Below are 13802 nucleotides of genomic sequence, written 5' to 3'. Positions count from 1 at the left end.
AAGTATTGTTTTAGATCATTCTTAGCTTTATTTAGATATGACAGTGTCGACAAGCAAAAGTCAAGTGGATAACAGACACAATTTTCACGGCATCCTTCATAATCTGATAAATATTTTTCATACACTTTACATGTTGAGTTTTGAAAGCCCAGACATACTGTAATGTAGATCTCCTAGCGTCCCCTGATTAATAAACATTTGGCAAAGAAATAAACTTTTTTCTGTGACACACTATTGTTTCCACAATTCATTTTGGTAGGTCAAAACCTAAAGTTAGGGCTCCCTGGTGGCCAGCCTGGGTTCAAGTCTGACCGAGGCACTTTGCTGCACTGTCCTTCCCCATATCTCTCTCCTGCCCTTTCCTGTCTCTCTCTCTCCGCTATCACTGTCAAATAATAAAGGCTTGAAAATGCCCCCAAAATAACTAGTTAGCTGTGAAGAAGAGCTGGTAGGAAAATGTGTCTATTATTCCAAAAGGACACATTCAATTCAGCATCAGTTTGTGATGCTTCAGCCTAGGGCTGGGCAATATATCAATATATCCACACCGTGATTTTATATCTTTTCTGTGATTTTGTATCATCGTGATATGGCTGTTGTCTTTTCCTTAGGGATGCACCATTAATCGGTAGCATAATCGGAATAGGCCATATAAATGCCATATCGGTATCGGATCGGTCTCAAAATAATACAGATTATTTAAATGAAAAAACGTTCTACATTTCATTTGTGTACTCCTCTCATTCAGTAGTCACTCAGTTGTGAAAACAGACACTTGGAAAAGAGTGTATGCTATTTATTGATTGACGGAGTACTTTATTAACAGGCTTTGGGCCAAGCCCCTATAGGGCCTAGGCTTGTTTCCATTGTTGTCCTCTGTATATTGGTCAGAATCGGTATCGGCAGATACAGTATGACCCTGCAAATAATCAGAGATCGGATATTGGTCATAATTTCATAATCGTGCACACCTACTTTTCCTGGTTTAATCACTTCAGCTCTGTTTTGTATTTTCAAACATTGTCAAATAGCAGGTCACATTGTGAGCCGCTATAGATCTGATATTCTTGCTACAATATCGATATTGAGGTATTTGGTCAAAAACTATCTGATCAACAGTCAGTTCCCGAGCCCCACCATTCTCTCGCTCAGGTCCCACAGCGTCTTGGCTGACTGTCCATCAGTGGCTTTGGCCAACAGCTCCTCCTCCTCACAGTTAGCAAAGCACTTCCCCGACACCCCCTCCACCTCTGGGGAGCAGGCCAGGTACAGAGGAGTCTGGGCCCCCTCCAGTGGGCTCTTGAAGAAGACCAGGGAGGCTAGATAAAACAGGGGCTTGGCCAGCAGAGGGATGTGAACGTGCCTGCCCAGCCTGGTCCTCACGATGCCTGGGGTGAGAGCATTGACCGTGACCCGCGAGCCCTCCAGGCGCTGTGCCAGTTCCTGGGTGAACAGCAGGTTGGCCAGCTTGCTCTGACTGTAGCAGAAGGCTTTGTTATAGTTGGCTTCACTGTTCAGGTCCTCGAAGTTGATGTGTCCGTACTTATACAGCTTGGAGGAGACCACCACGATGCGGCTGGGGGCGGAGCTCTTCAGGAGGTCCAACAGGAGGTGGGTGAGGAGGAAGTGGCCCAGGTGATTGACGCCCAGCTGCATCTCAAAGCCGTCCTCTGTCTTGGAGTAGGGACACTGGTATAGGCCTGCGTTGTTGATGAGCACATCAATCTTGGATTCCTCCTGATGGCACAAAGAGTCATAATAAACATTTAAACTCAGCATTTCATTAATCCTGTATCCAACAGGCTTGTGAATGCTTTCGTGTTATACATTGAAGTATGTACTGTAATATAGAGTTACTGTTTTTAGTCTAAACAATATATAAACAATATTTATTTTAACAGCTCACAACTATAATATAGGGCTTATGTTTTTAAGGACAGTGTTTAGTAATGCTATACAAGAATACTCTGAATGTATCATTCTAAGTTTGGCTAATTTAGTAGTAGTCAGGTAGGACTGTCCCGTATTTCAGCACCATGGACAGGTCCCATACAGCACGGCTGAGGTGATACAATGGTCTATTATTATGCTGCATAACAATGACTAGAATAAACTAGAGATCAGCCATTCTCAAAAACTATACTGTCAACACTGGGCTGGCAGCTGTGTGTGATGTGAACATGGTACATGTTTTTGGCCAACATTTGGAGCATAATGGTGTAAGTCAGAGAAGACTGTCAACATCAACATTACTTTTAATGGTTGCTGTTGGTAGTACTATTTACAATACAATAGCAGTTCCTCCTGCTGATGACAATGTCCATAATATAAATTGCATGAAAGTTATGCGTCTAACCTAAAATCCTCAGTGCTCACTTACTCATTTATTCCACTGTTACTTTCTTATCTTAAGCATGTTTCATGATAAATGCTTTTTTGTGATGTATTCCCATGCTTCTTGTTCTTGCTTAATGTAAATCGCTCTGGATTAAGAGCGTCTGCTAAATGCCTAAATTGTATAGATAGATAGATAGATAGATAGATAGATAGATAGATAGATAGATAGATAGATAGATAGATAGATAGATATTATAAATTAAATGTACGTGCAACGTTAAGTACATGAAACATGGCAACAAACCTGGATGATTTCATGACAGAAACTCCGAACTGATCTAAGGGATGCCAGGTCCAGGTGTTTGATGACCACTTCACCGTGCGGCTCTGGTCCGGCTAGCTTCTTCAGATCCCGGGCTGCGTCCTCGGCGCTCCGCTGGTCCCGGCAGGCCATGATCACCCGGGCCTGGAGCTTGATCAGTTCCCCTGCGATGGCCTTCCCTATGCCGCTGTTCGCCCCGGTCACTATCACAGTCTTTCCCCGCATCATGTCGGCTGGATACCGGAGGAGCTTGCTGCACGCCTTTTGCCGGGGGAACAAGCGGCGCATAATGAATAATACTCCACCGCCGACGACAGCGGCAATGATGACCGCTGTGGCCATGAGCAGGTGTATAATCAAACCAGCTAAGTATACAAAAACTCACAAAGGTCACATGTAACAGTTACATATCGTTCATGTCGTGATAGCCTACACCGTCAAACGAAAGCACATAGCCTCGCGTCACCAAAGCAGGCTTTTGTTTTCTATGTACTCTGCTGCTCAGTGCTCACATCCGGTTTGGAGCCCGACTACTGTATCCATACAGTTATACTGTATCCTGTATATTTCACTCACACATTAGTCTCGCGTAGCCAGACAACTTTCTTTTCGCAGATAAGTAAGCCTGGAGGCTGGGACCGAGGCTACTTTATCGGCATACTCATGAGACCTCTTCCGTTGGCCCAGACCCATTTTCTTTTTACAGTCTATGGCCCAGACTCATAGCCCAGACTGCATGATGAAGCGTTTGGAAATCACACATACATGCATGTACGCAGCTGTTCCGTATCCGCTATGACTCGGATCTGCAAGCTGCAAAGTCAATGAACCACACTTCCGGACTTTTTCTTTAAAGTCAGACATTATATATATATATATATTTTTTTAACTTTATTGTATTAGGTTATTGGACAAAGCGCTGCCCATTTTAATGTAATTTTTTTAAAGACTCACTTTTTCTCCCAGGTCTTCAGTGACTGCTGATCATGTTTTCATACTATTATTAATGTCTGTTTAATGTTTATTGCATTGTTTGCTTTTTGTCTGTACATTACTTTATTGGTTGACTTGGTTGTTACTTAAATGTGCTATACATACATCTGTAAATGAATGTTGCTGTTTATTATTATTATATTAATATTAATATTAATATTTTACTATTGAGTCATTCCACGAAACCAGTACGATTTGGCCTTTCTGTTGAAGATTTTACCGAAGGACATCTTTAGCTATCAGAAAAACATTTCCCTTCTCAGGCATTCAATTAATATTTGTATGTATTTTTATATAGAATAATATAGTAACAGGGTTCAAAATTATAATGGGGTTGTGTCAACCCCGTTATTCACGGGGTTGTGATTTTTTTTACTCAAGATGGCCACTATATTGAGAGGAGACCACATGGCATGCATGAGATTAATAAATCAGATAGGTATATTGTTGTATCTCAGGTTTGATGTTCAGCACCTGTTGCTTGCTGTGTCTCCATAGGATCTGTACAGGAAGGACTGCAACCTGGCAGCCCAGCTTCTCCAGTGCAACAAGTCAATCTAGGTTAACCCTCAACGCACGCACGCACGCACGCACACACACACACACACACACACACACACACACACACACACACACACACACACACACACACACACACACACACACACACACACGCACACACGCACACACGCACACACGCACGCACGCACGCACGCACACACACACACACACACACACACACACACACACACACACACACACACACACACACACACACACACACACACACACACACACATCAAACATAATCAAACATATTATTTTTATGAGCAAGCACAAACAGGAAGCTGTGAAGCAATATGTTTCTTGATATAATTTTCATTCCCTTGTGAAAACAAGTTAACATAAATATTCAAACTCACTCAAACAATGGATATAAGCAGTGGAAATGTATAGCCTACCTACATGACAACATCAATACAAGACAAAGCAAGACGCTGACAGATTTTCAATAGCTAATAATAATAATGATAATCTGCTGTACATGCTGCCTGTCGTAGCCTCATTGCTCTAGTGCCCTGGCCTAAAACAGACAATTCAAAGCACAATTGTATTGGCTGTCCTTCATTATTACTTAACTTCCTCTTAAGTCTTAAACCAGTTGCATCAACATCCCCTTTAGTTCCTGTATTTGTCTTAATGGGTTCATGCAGGAAAGAACCTCTTCTTTGGCATAGTAGGCGCCGCTGTGTTCTGATTATAGGATAAAATAATGCGTTGGTTTCCAGTCCTCTATGTCCTCACAGTCGTGGCCCCAGCTATCTGGACAGGTAGGCTAATTCACTCTTATTAATTATTCAAGCTCCTCCATGTCAGTTATAGGCCTACTTATTAGCCACAATTAAATTCAGAAACTTGTAGTCTACGGCTACTATTTTGGTATCAATTTCAGTATCATTCCATGATTGGTTGGTTTCACTGTGAGTTTTGACGAAAGCCATTTAAAGTCTATTTGGATTAAATCTAATAATACTAATTAACTTCTAGGTATAGCCTATAGCATACATAAAATCTAGACTTCTCCAGTGGCCTTCACTACTACATTTATAGCCAATAGAATTCTTATCAAATTGGGTAAAATCATCTTTAGTAGCTATAGGTTACAATTGAGAGCATTTAAATAAATGTAGCTGTTTTTATTATTATTATTATATTTGTTTGTTTATATTATTATCATCTACATTTTAATACTATTGTTTCTAATAGGTTATCCAGAAAAGCCATGCATTGTTCAACCCAGAAATGAATATGTAGAGCTTGGATCAAATATCACAGTAACATGCCCAAGGTCCTGCAGGCCTGGCACAAGCTACTGGACAATTAACAACAAAAAAGAAGAAATCTCAACGACCACCAACTCTTCATATTTGGTCCTGTTTCTTAATAAGTTCATTCACCATAGTGCGGTAATACAATGCCATAATTCTGTCACTAAGCGGGTGCTAGGAGGAATGACCATACAATCATATAGTAAGGCAACTATTTGGTCCTTGTTTTAACCATTATGGCAACAGAAGTGTACAGCAAAGATTGATAATGATCTGTCCCATTTTTCATTAACAGCAAAACCCAACAACGTGTCATGCATCTTACAATACAGCCCCAATGCATGGAATCTGCCAGACCTGTTTACATGTAACTGGGAACACAACATTAATTCTTCATTGGAAATAACCTATTCAATGTATATAAAAGGGTGAGCTTTGTTTTTGTTTTTATATCATTTTTGCAGCAGATAATGGTGGACTGTCAAGCTTTCTATTTTGAATTCAAACCTATGTTTGTCTTTAAGTGCCTCATCGCAAGTACCGAAAGTTGTTGAAAGCTGCAGCAAAACTTCCTGCGTGCTCCCAGAAACACCTGACCATAATGAGAATAGCTCTGTAGTTGTGAGAGCGAAGACCAAGGCTTGGGAGATTGACTCAGCCCCTTATGAATTTAATCCCTATCATATATGTAAGTTACGTGACGTCACCTCTGTAGAACAAATATCCAGCTTTATTTTCAGTTTTTGATTTACGCTTGTGATGTGCTTTTATCTTTACATCTTTCTTCAGGGCAACTGCATCCTCCAATGATACATGTAAATGTACTTTCCAACCATCTGCTGGTAGAATGGGAACAACCACTTGATGATCGGCAGATCATTTGTCAAGTAAAATATGGCGAGGTATGTATCACTGGGCAACTCTTTACTGTTCAGTAGGGCTGCCTGCATGCAACTAAAGCTTGCTTTAAAAAAAGAAAAGTGGTGTATTTTTCAATATATCAACAAATGTATGTGTGTATGTATCACATCAAGTAGTGAGTCTGATTAACCACTTAACTGCATGAACTAGTGTCCTTATATTCTGGGGTGAACGTTTGGTGAAAAAAGACAACCTGCATTGTCTATTTCTGCAAATTCTGTTTTACTCCCAAAATGTTTTAAATAATCAATTAAATTGATTAGTTCGATTAACTGTTCAGCACAGATGTCCTATGGGACATTTATTCATTAACTGGTATAGGAAAGAGTTTGGTTGGTTATTGTGGCTCAAGAGGTAGAGCAGGGGCCCAGGCTGTAGCGTAACGGTCTGGGCACCGGACTGGTGATCCAGTCGCGGTGTGCCGCGGGTTCGACTCCCGGACCCGACACGGCCTTTACTGCATGTCATCCCCCCATCTCTCTCCCGTTTCCTGTCAGCCTACTATCTGTCCCTTAAAAAATCAATAAAAGGCGTAAGCCGCAAAAAAAAGAGGTAGAGCAGGTCGTCCAATGATCCATGGGTCGGCGGTTCGAATCCCGGCTCCTCCTGTCTACATGTCGAAGTGTCCTTGGGCAAGACACTGAACCCCAAATTGCTCCCGATGTGCTGGTTGGTACCTTGCATGGCTTCCGCCGCAATCTGTGTATGAATGGGTGAATGTAATGCACAATCTATGTAAAGCGCCTTGGATAAAGGCGCTATATAAATGCACCATTTATTGTCAGCTAAGCTCCATTATGAATATATATATAATAGAACCTAATCAATAATGTTCTGTTTTTCATTCTACTTTAAGTATCTTGGTGGAGAAAACTCTAGGGTAAGACATTAGCCCATTTTCCTGACATTCAAAGATTTATAATTATGCAGTTGTCCTGAAAACTGTCAAGCCAATTGAGCCAGCCACTGTGTGAATAATAAGCCTGGACATAGAGTCAGCCCTTTGTGGTGAGTGACTGAACCATTTTGTTGGTCTGATGCCACCCCATTTCATTACTTTTAGCGTGTCCTCAGTCATTCTTTGAAACCTGGGGACGTGCGTGTGAGTGTGACCACAGAGGAAGTGGAGTCCTGCACTAACTACACAGTGTCAGCACGATGTGCGTTAACTGAGGCCCCCTGGAGCACCTGGAGCCAAGAGAGAACAGTTATTTCCCAGTTGAATGGTAACGACACTGTGCTGTCCCACAGTGCTGCTCATCAGTGTGTGTGTGTGTGTGTGTGTGTGTGTGTGTGCGTGCGTGCGTGCGTGCGTGCGAGACTGCGTGAGGGACTGCGTACGAGACTGCGTACGAGCGTGCATTTATGTGGCGGAATTAAATTTGGATAGGAAATATTGAGGACAGATGATGGACAGTTGAAGATTCAAAAACCTGCAGAGAAAACAATCAATCAATCAATCAACTTTATTTGTGCTGACTCAGGGGTCCCTTAAAAAAGAAAACTACATAAAAACACTATACATACGGAAAGAACACACCTACTGTATACCATAAAAACATCAGCTATTTCAAGAGACGATCATACCAGTATTTCCAAAAAGTAGACCGATATTTTGTAACACTGAGGCTATCTTTTAAGCACTTTGAGTTGCAACATGGGCCTATATTATAAGGGAAGATACACAAGTAGAAGGATGGACTGGACAGGCAAAACATGTACTGTGTCTCTCTCATTGGATAAAAAAAGGAGTTGACTTAAGACACACATCTTAGTCAATGGGGAATTAATGTGCAGAAATGTACTCACGTTTTCTTTCATTTTTTGAGTGGTGCAACCACTCCAAGGAACAGCAATGTGCCTGGTGTGTTGGTTAATGAGCAGATGAGCACCAGTATATGACTATGAGTACCAGTAGGGGCGCTGTTGTGCCAGAAACAGAGAGAGGGATAGTGCTGCACTGTTGCCTGCTAATGAGAGAGAGATAGAGAGAGCGAGAGAGAGAGAGAGGTGTGTGTGGCCTTAGGGTAGGCATGATATCATCATATTTTACTGAATATATATCTAATACTTCACAGACAGCAAGTTCAACCTGTGGCGGAAAGTAGGTGAACCAAATATCAGTAGAGACAGAAGAGTTTGGGTCATGTGGAGGGTAAGGAGCCTTAATATAATCTATCAACATAACATTTACAAATTTTCCATACTTGAAACATTTTCAATTTATAGGGTGAATTTTTCCCATGGCTGTTTTGCTTCTTGCAAATTTCTTTCTATGATCATAAATGTTTCAAATTTGTTTTACAGGCGATTCCACCAACATGCAAAGGTCAATTTGAATACCAAATTCAAGGAATTCCTGACAAGATTAACCTAAATGTCATACATCTTTATGCAGTTGATAATGTTCATGGCTCTGTGACTTATGCTGTTGATGTGAATGAAGATGCATACAGAATCAAACTGATGGTCTTGCATAATGCCAAACTACGATGGACAGAATCCATTTATGTCCCAGCCTTTGGAGCAAGTGAGGAACTGCATTTGTGCAATATATTGTTTGCCATGACACATGAGTCATGACATGATAGCAATTAGTGATGAGGAATTCCCCATTGTGTGTGTGTGTGTGTGTGTGTGTGTGTGTGTGTGTGTGTGTGTGTGTGTGTGTGTGTGTGTGTGTGTGTGTGTGTGTGCGTGTGTGTGCGTGTGTGTGCGTGCGTGCATGCGTGTGTGTGTGTGTGTGTGGTCACTGTCAGGTCTTCCTCAGGTCAGCTATCTCCAGACCACAGCCTGTGACGGTAATATTCTGGTCAGTTGGGAGGCCCCTGTCCGTCCCGTCAGTGGCTACATGATTCACTGGACCCATGATGGTTCCAAATACTTCTGGGCGGAGAGCAAAGATACCAACATCACATTATATGGTTTGTAAGAAAACATAAATATAACCACGTGTAGATGGATGGATAGACAGGTTGATGGTGTGATAGAATGAATGGAGGGATGCGAGGATTTGACCCTGAGTCATCCACAGCCTCGTGTTAACTTACGGCCACGTTGACGCAAGCATTAAACCCTCCGATCAGTTTGTATCATCTATTCCATTGTCTTAATGGCTGTGGTAATAAACTGCAGTTAATGGACATGTTGGTGAAAACAACACTGAAAGGAAGTGTCACAATTAAATGATGTCTGATGTGATTGTGATATAACGGCAGGATCGTTTCTAGGTCAGTTGGGTTATACTGTATAATATGTAGATAATTAATAAAGGTGATGATTTGTGAACCACTCACTGTATCATTCGATTATTTTTTCTACTGAGAAAAACAACAATATTTATAATTTTTAGTTGAAAATTGTGAAAACTGTTGTGTTGACCCCTAGTGTTGGTCTGAGGAGAAAGTAGACAACTACGTCTCCCAAGTTCTCAACACCTTACAGTGAGGAGTTTCATCAATGCAACAACACGCTATCCCTCACATTTACAATTCCTGGCATGCACTATTCCCTGCCCTTTGTGAGGAAAGGTGCTGACATTCAATTGTTTTTTGTTGGAGTGCCAAGCCGGAGGCACTGTGGATGAATGTCTCCACTGTGGTGGTCAGGAACATTACCCCTGTGCCACTCCGATATCCACTGTATACTGTACGTCAGCGTTAAGTAGCCACATAGACCTCACTCATTTCCACATGACACTTGAATTGTGCTTATTGTTTTTTGTCTCCTTTCTTACAGACCTTGAGGATTTTACACAGTACAACATAACAGTGACTCCACTCTTTGATAACGAGACAGGACTTGGTATGCAAGCGCTTCAGATTTGCTCCAGGGAAGGAGGTACAGTATGAATAATGTGATCACACATACACATACTGTATACTGTATGTGGGGCATAGAAAAATAAAATCAATTAAAACCTGAAAAAAGTAAGCAAAACATTTTTAATTTGATTCAGGTGCCATGTGTCTTACAGCAAAACAGATTAAGTTAGATAATTTGCTATAGTGAGTGCTAGGCGTGTGTATAACTGTATAAGTGTAAATATAATATTCGCTACCCGTTCACCCCTTTATGAACTTAGCTCCCGAGGCTGTGTCCATCGTTGAAAACCTCAAACCAAAGGACATAAGTGCCCATATCAAGTGGAGCAGCGAGTCTCAGAAACAATGCAGTGGCGTGGTTGTTAACTACATAGTATTCTACAAGGCAGAGAACGACACAGAGCTCAGTGAGTAGTCCCGATGAATGCTCATAACAACTGCCTGTAGAATGAGTTGAAGATATGCCCTTGGCTTCATCACATTGTATTGAAGTTATCGTGTGATTCCTTTCTTCTCAGATGTAACTGTCAATTCCTCCGAGTGGGAGGTCTTATTGCAAGAGCTGAAACCTGGAACTATGTACAGGGTCCACGTCATGGCTGTGTCTGTCACCGGGAATACCAGCAGTAGTTACAGACACTTTAAAACACTTTGGGTTGGTGAGTCATCCCTTCAGTTACCACTTACATGTGAATAATAAGAGACAATATTCAAGATAATTGAATGTGTATGTGCTATTGCTTTTGAAGAGATATGACAGATATAACTCGTAGGATGGGGTTGTTTATATTCACATGTTGGCCTCTCAAAAGCTTGAAAATTCATTGATAGTTCAATGACAATTGCCATATCAGTGACATGATTTAATCTCCTCCACGTGTATTATGGTCAAATGTTCCACTCACTCACCATAAATATTAGTTGAGTTACTAAATTGCATGTTACTCATTGCAACTCATTGAGTGAAACTGTTATTCCCAAAAAAATTGGTGTTAATAACACACATTGGGAAACCTCATTCAACAGCAACAGAACATCAGAGCACAATCATTTTACTCTTATGTAGCTATTGTGCACAAGACATCTACTGGACTAATGTTTCAATTAACTTCACTGTCATCTCTGTTAGATCCTTACCTCATCAAGTCCATGATCGTGTCCATCGTATCCCCTGTGGTCATCATTGTCTTCCTTGTAGTATGCTGTATTGTCCAGTAGGTTACAATGAATTTGCGAACTGTGCGATTAGTTGTGCCTCTGGCTATTAACCACTTTAAAACTAGCATCCCTATTTTGGGCATGTCGTTATAGGTGAAGATTTTCAAACATATTCAACGATTTTCAGAAATAACAATAGTCAATCTACAAGCTCACAGCAAGTATCAATGTGATGTGAGCTTGTGGTCATGGAATGGCTATTTTTGCTATTCTACGTACAACAAACAATGCATATAGGGCCTAAGTTGCGACCAGTGCTTATCGGTTAAGATTAATTGGATCAAGAGCTTTGCTGTATATCTCTGCTGTCCGGAGGAAACCTCATAACTAGTTCATTTTTCACGATCCGTTTTTAAGGAAATGAATAAAACCTTATATTTTTTAAACAATGCAATACTGCCTCAGCAAAGTTGTTGTTGTGACTTTAGATATTGTCAATTACTTGCATGAGAAGGAGTTAGTTGTTTGAGGGTCCAATGGAGTTAAGAAGTTTTGTCCAATGCGTTTTTTACTACTTTACATTGGTTCAATATTTTCGAAACAACACACAGACATAAATGGTGTTCAATAGCACTGATTTATGGAATAAAATCAAAAACCTAAAAAATGGAGTTGAGGTTTCCTCCGGACAGCAACGATATCAAGTCTGTTAAACCTAATAACAGCAGTCACACTGTGGCAGAGCACTTTTTCGGTGGTCCAAGTTTGGCCATACTACTATTGGACCAAAGCTAAACTGCTTTGTGCTATTTATATTCTCTTTGGTAGGTGGAAGAAATACAAATGGAAAATGGTGCCTAACCCTCATCTCAGTTCTATAGTCTTGTGGGCTTCCCAGAATCACCAGAAGGTAAAATAAAAACACACAAAAAAGATTTTTTCTTAGCTTCTGGATGCTAGAGGAGTAAAATGTAAGATTTGTTGTTTTATTGGAAAATAGTGTACTTGAAAGGAAGTGATAGTCAAGAACACTTTTCACATACTTTTCACCAATTTTAGTGACATTAGAGCCAATAAACCTTTTAATAATCACAATATACAATTCTACATTTAACGTGGAAAATATTTCACAGCTTTTTTTTGGACAACTCTCTTTTTAAACACACAGATTCTGTTGTGTAAACTGTGAAGTTGAAGCTGTCTATATGTTTGTACGTGTTTCCCCAGACCGTGCTTGTACTCAGCAATCCGTCCGAAAGCCTGACCATGTGTGATAGTATTTATCCTTGTGAGCAAGAGCAAGACAACGCCACAATTTACACCACCTTGCTGCACACGGGCAACTGGGACGTTATAAGCTCCGGGTCAGACCAGACAGAGCAGTCAAAATATGACTTCAGTGCCAGTGAGGCTGGTGAGCGAGATGACAGTCTGCCAGTAGAGAAGACTAACCTTCAACTCTGCCCAGCCAAGCTCCCTGCTGCAGGCTCACAGATGGAGAAGCCAGGTAATGCTTCTTTAGTGCCAACAACAGTACTTCTGCCTTCAGAGATCAGCCTTCCAAACCCATACCAAAGCCAAAGTGTTGAGGAGCCTCCTGTCTGGAGCACTACTGATGCATGCAAGCTTCTGCAGGCAATGAAACAGCAAGGAAAGATGGCACAGCTGAGTGTTTATGTCACTATGAACATGTTTGAGCAGGGGCAGCCCAGGTAAAAATAAGAATGGGGACTATGTGAGCTGAGTTATTAAAGTGTTCTAGGTCTTCTAAAATCAAAAACACATTAACCATTTAAGCCCTATATATATAGTACTTCGCTGAATGCCGAATAGCGGAAATAAGTTATCAACCTGAGCTCTAATACGACGTATAACTAATGTACTTATTGCATTCTTACAGCTTTATTTTTTATTATTAATCCTTTGAGCAACACCTGGTCTGGAGGTCTAAAACATGTCAATGAAAAATGTTAATAGTGAAACAATGTGTCTTCAATAGTTTTGATGTGTACTTGTATGCAATGTTTATATGGGTGGCTTATATATGAGTGTTTATATACTTACCGGTATATAACAGTTCTTGGAGATAACTTAGTATTATTTCATTGAGACCCTTGAACTACTACGGTAGAGTTCATAAGAAATCATTTTAGACCCCCCCCCCTCCCCCCTCTCTCAAAAATTCTCAAATGTTTGAGGGGCGCTAGCCCCTCCTACATCCAGCTTTTGGTTATAGTCCGCAAACTCCATCTCAAACAAACATTAAATTCCCATTGACAATGAATGGAAAATGTTACGTCATAGTGAGCCTTTATATAGCGCCTTTACATAGATTGTGCATCTGCTCCAATGTCACTTTTTATGTTTTACAAACTCCCCACCCTACAGAAAATAAGAAAGAAAGAAAGTACTAGAAGA

The 13802-nt window shown here is 40.8% G+C and overlaps 2 protein-coding genes across 3 annotated transcripts; one reads left to right on the top strand and one right to left on the bottom strand.

Annotated features, from left to right (window-relative positions):
* Window positions 1-39: 39 nt before the first annotated feature.
* Window positions 40-3162, bottom strand: rdh14b (retinol dehydrogenase 14b). 2 transcript variants are annotated; one of them, XM_083790419.1, is made up of 3 exons: window positions 3045-3162; window positions 2642-2920; window positions 40-1737 (listed from the first exon to the last, which is right to left on the bottom strand). In XM_083790419.1, exons 2-3 carry the CDS (start codon window positions 2885-2887, stop codon window positions 1120-1122), a joined length of 864 nt encoding a protein of 287 aa, XP_083646545.1. In that variant the 5' UTR covers window positions 2888-2920; window positions 3045-3162; the 3' UTR covers window positions 40-1119. The 2 variants fall into 2 exon arrangements, with proteins under 2 accessions (XP_083646545.1, XP_083646544.1); XM_083790418.1 differs by having other exon boundaries at window positions 41-1737; window positions 2642-3143.
* A 1704-nt stretch (window positions 3163-4866) lies between these two features.
* On the top strand, window positions 4867-13364 carry LOC310876521 (interleukin-31 receptor subunit alpha-like). Its single transcript, XM_083790082.1, has 15 exons — window positions 4867-4983; window positions 5420-5683; window positions 5777-5909; window positions 6006-6169; window positions 6271-6383; window positions 7466-7628; window positions 8481-8557; window positions 8710-8932; window positions 9162-9326; window positions 10141-10242; window positions 10487-10633; window positions 10745-10885; window positions 11356-11440; window positions 12213-12294; window positions 12612-13364. The coding sequence occupies exons 1-15, from the start codon at window positions 4926-4928 to the stop codon at window positions 13098-13100; spliced, it is 2406 nt and encodes an 801-aa protein (XP_083646208.1). The 5' UTR covers window positions 4867-4925; the 3' UTR covers window positions 13101-13364.
* The last annotated feature ends 438 nt before the right edge of the window (window positions 13365-13802 follow it).

Source organism: Protomyctophum parallelum (assembly GCF_964188405.1).
Source record: "Protomyctophum parallelum genome assembly, chromosome: 19".
Classification (NCBI taxonomy): Eukaryota; Metazoa; Chordata; class Actinopteri; order Myctophiformes; family Myctophidae; genus Protomyctophum; species Protomyctophum parallelum.
Note: the sequence above shows the minus strand (reverse complement) of the source record. Positions and strands in the feature narration are given on the sequence as shown.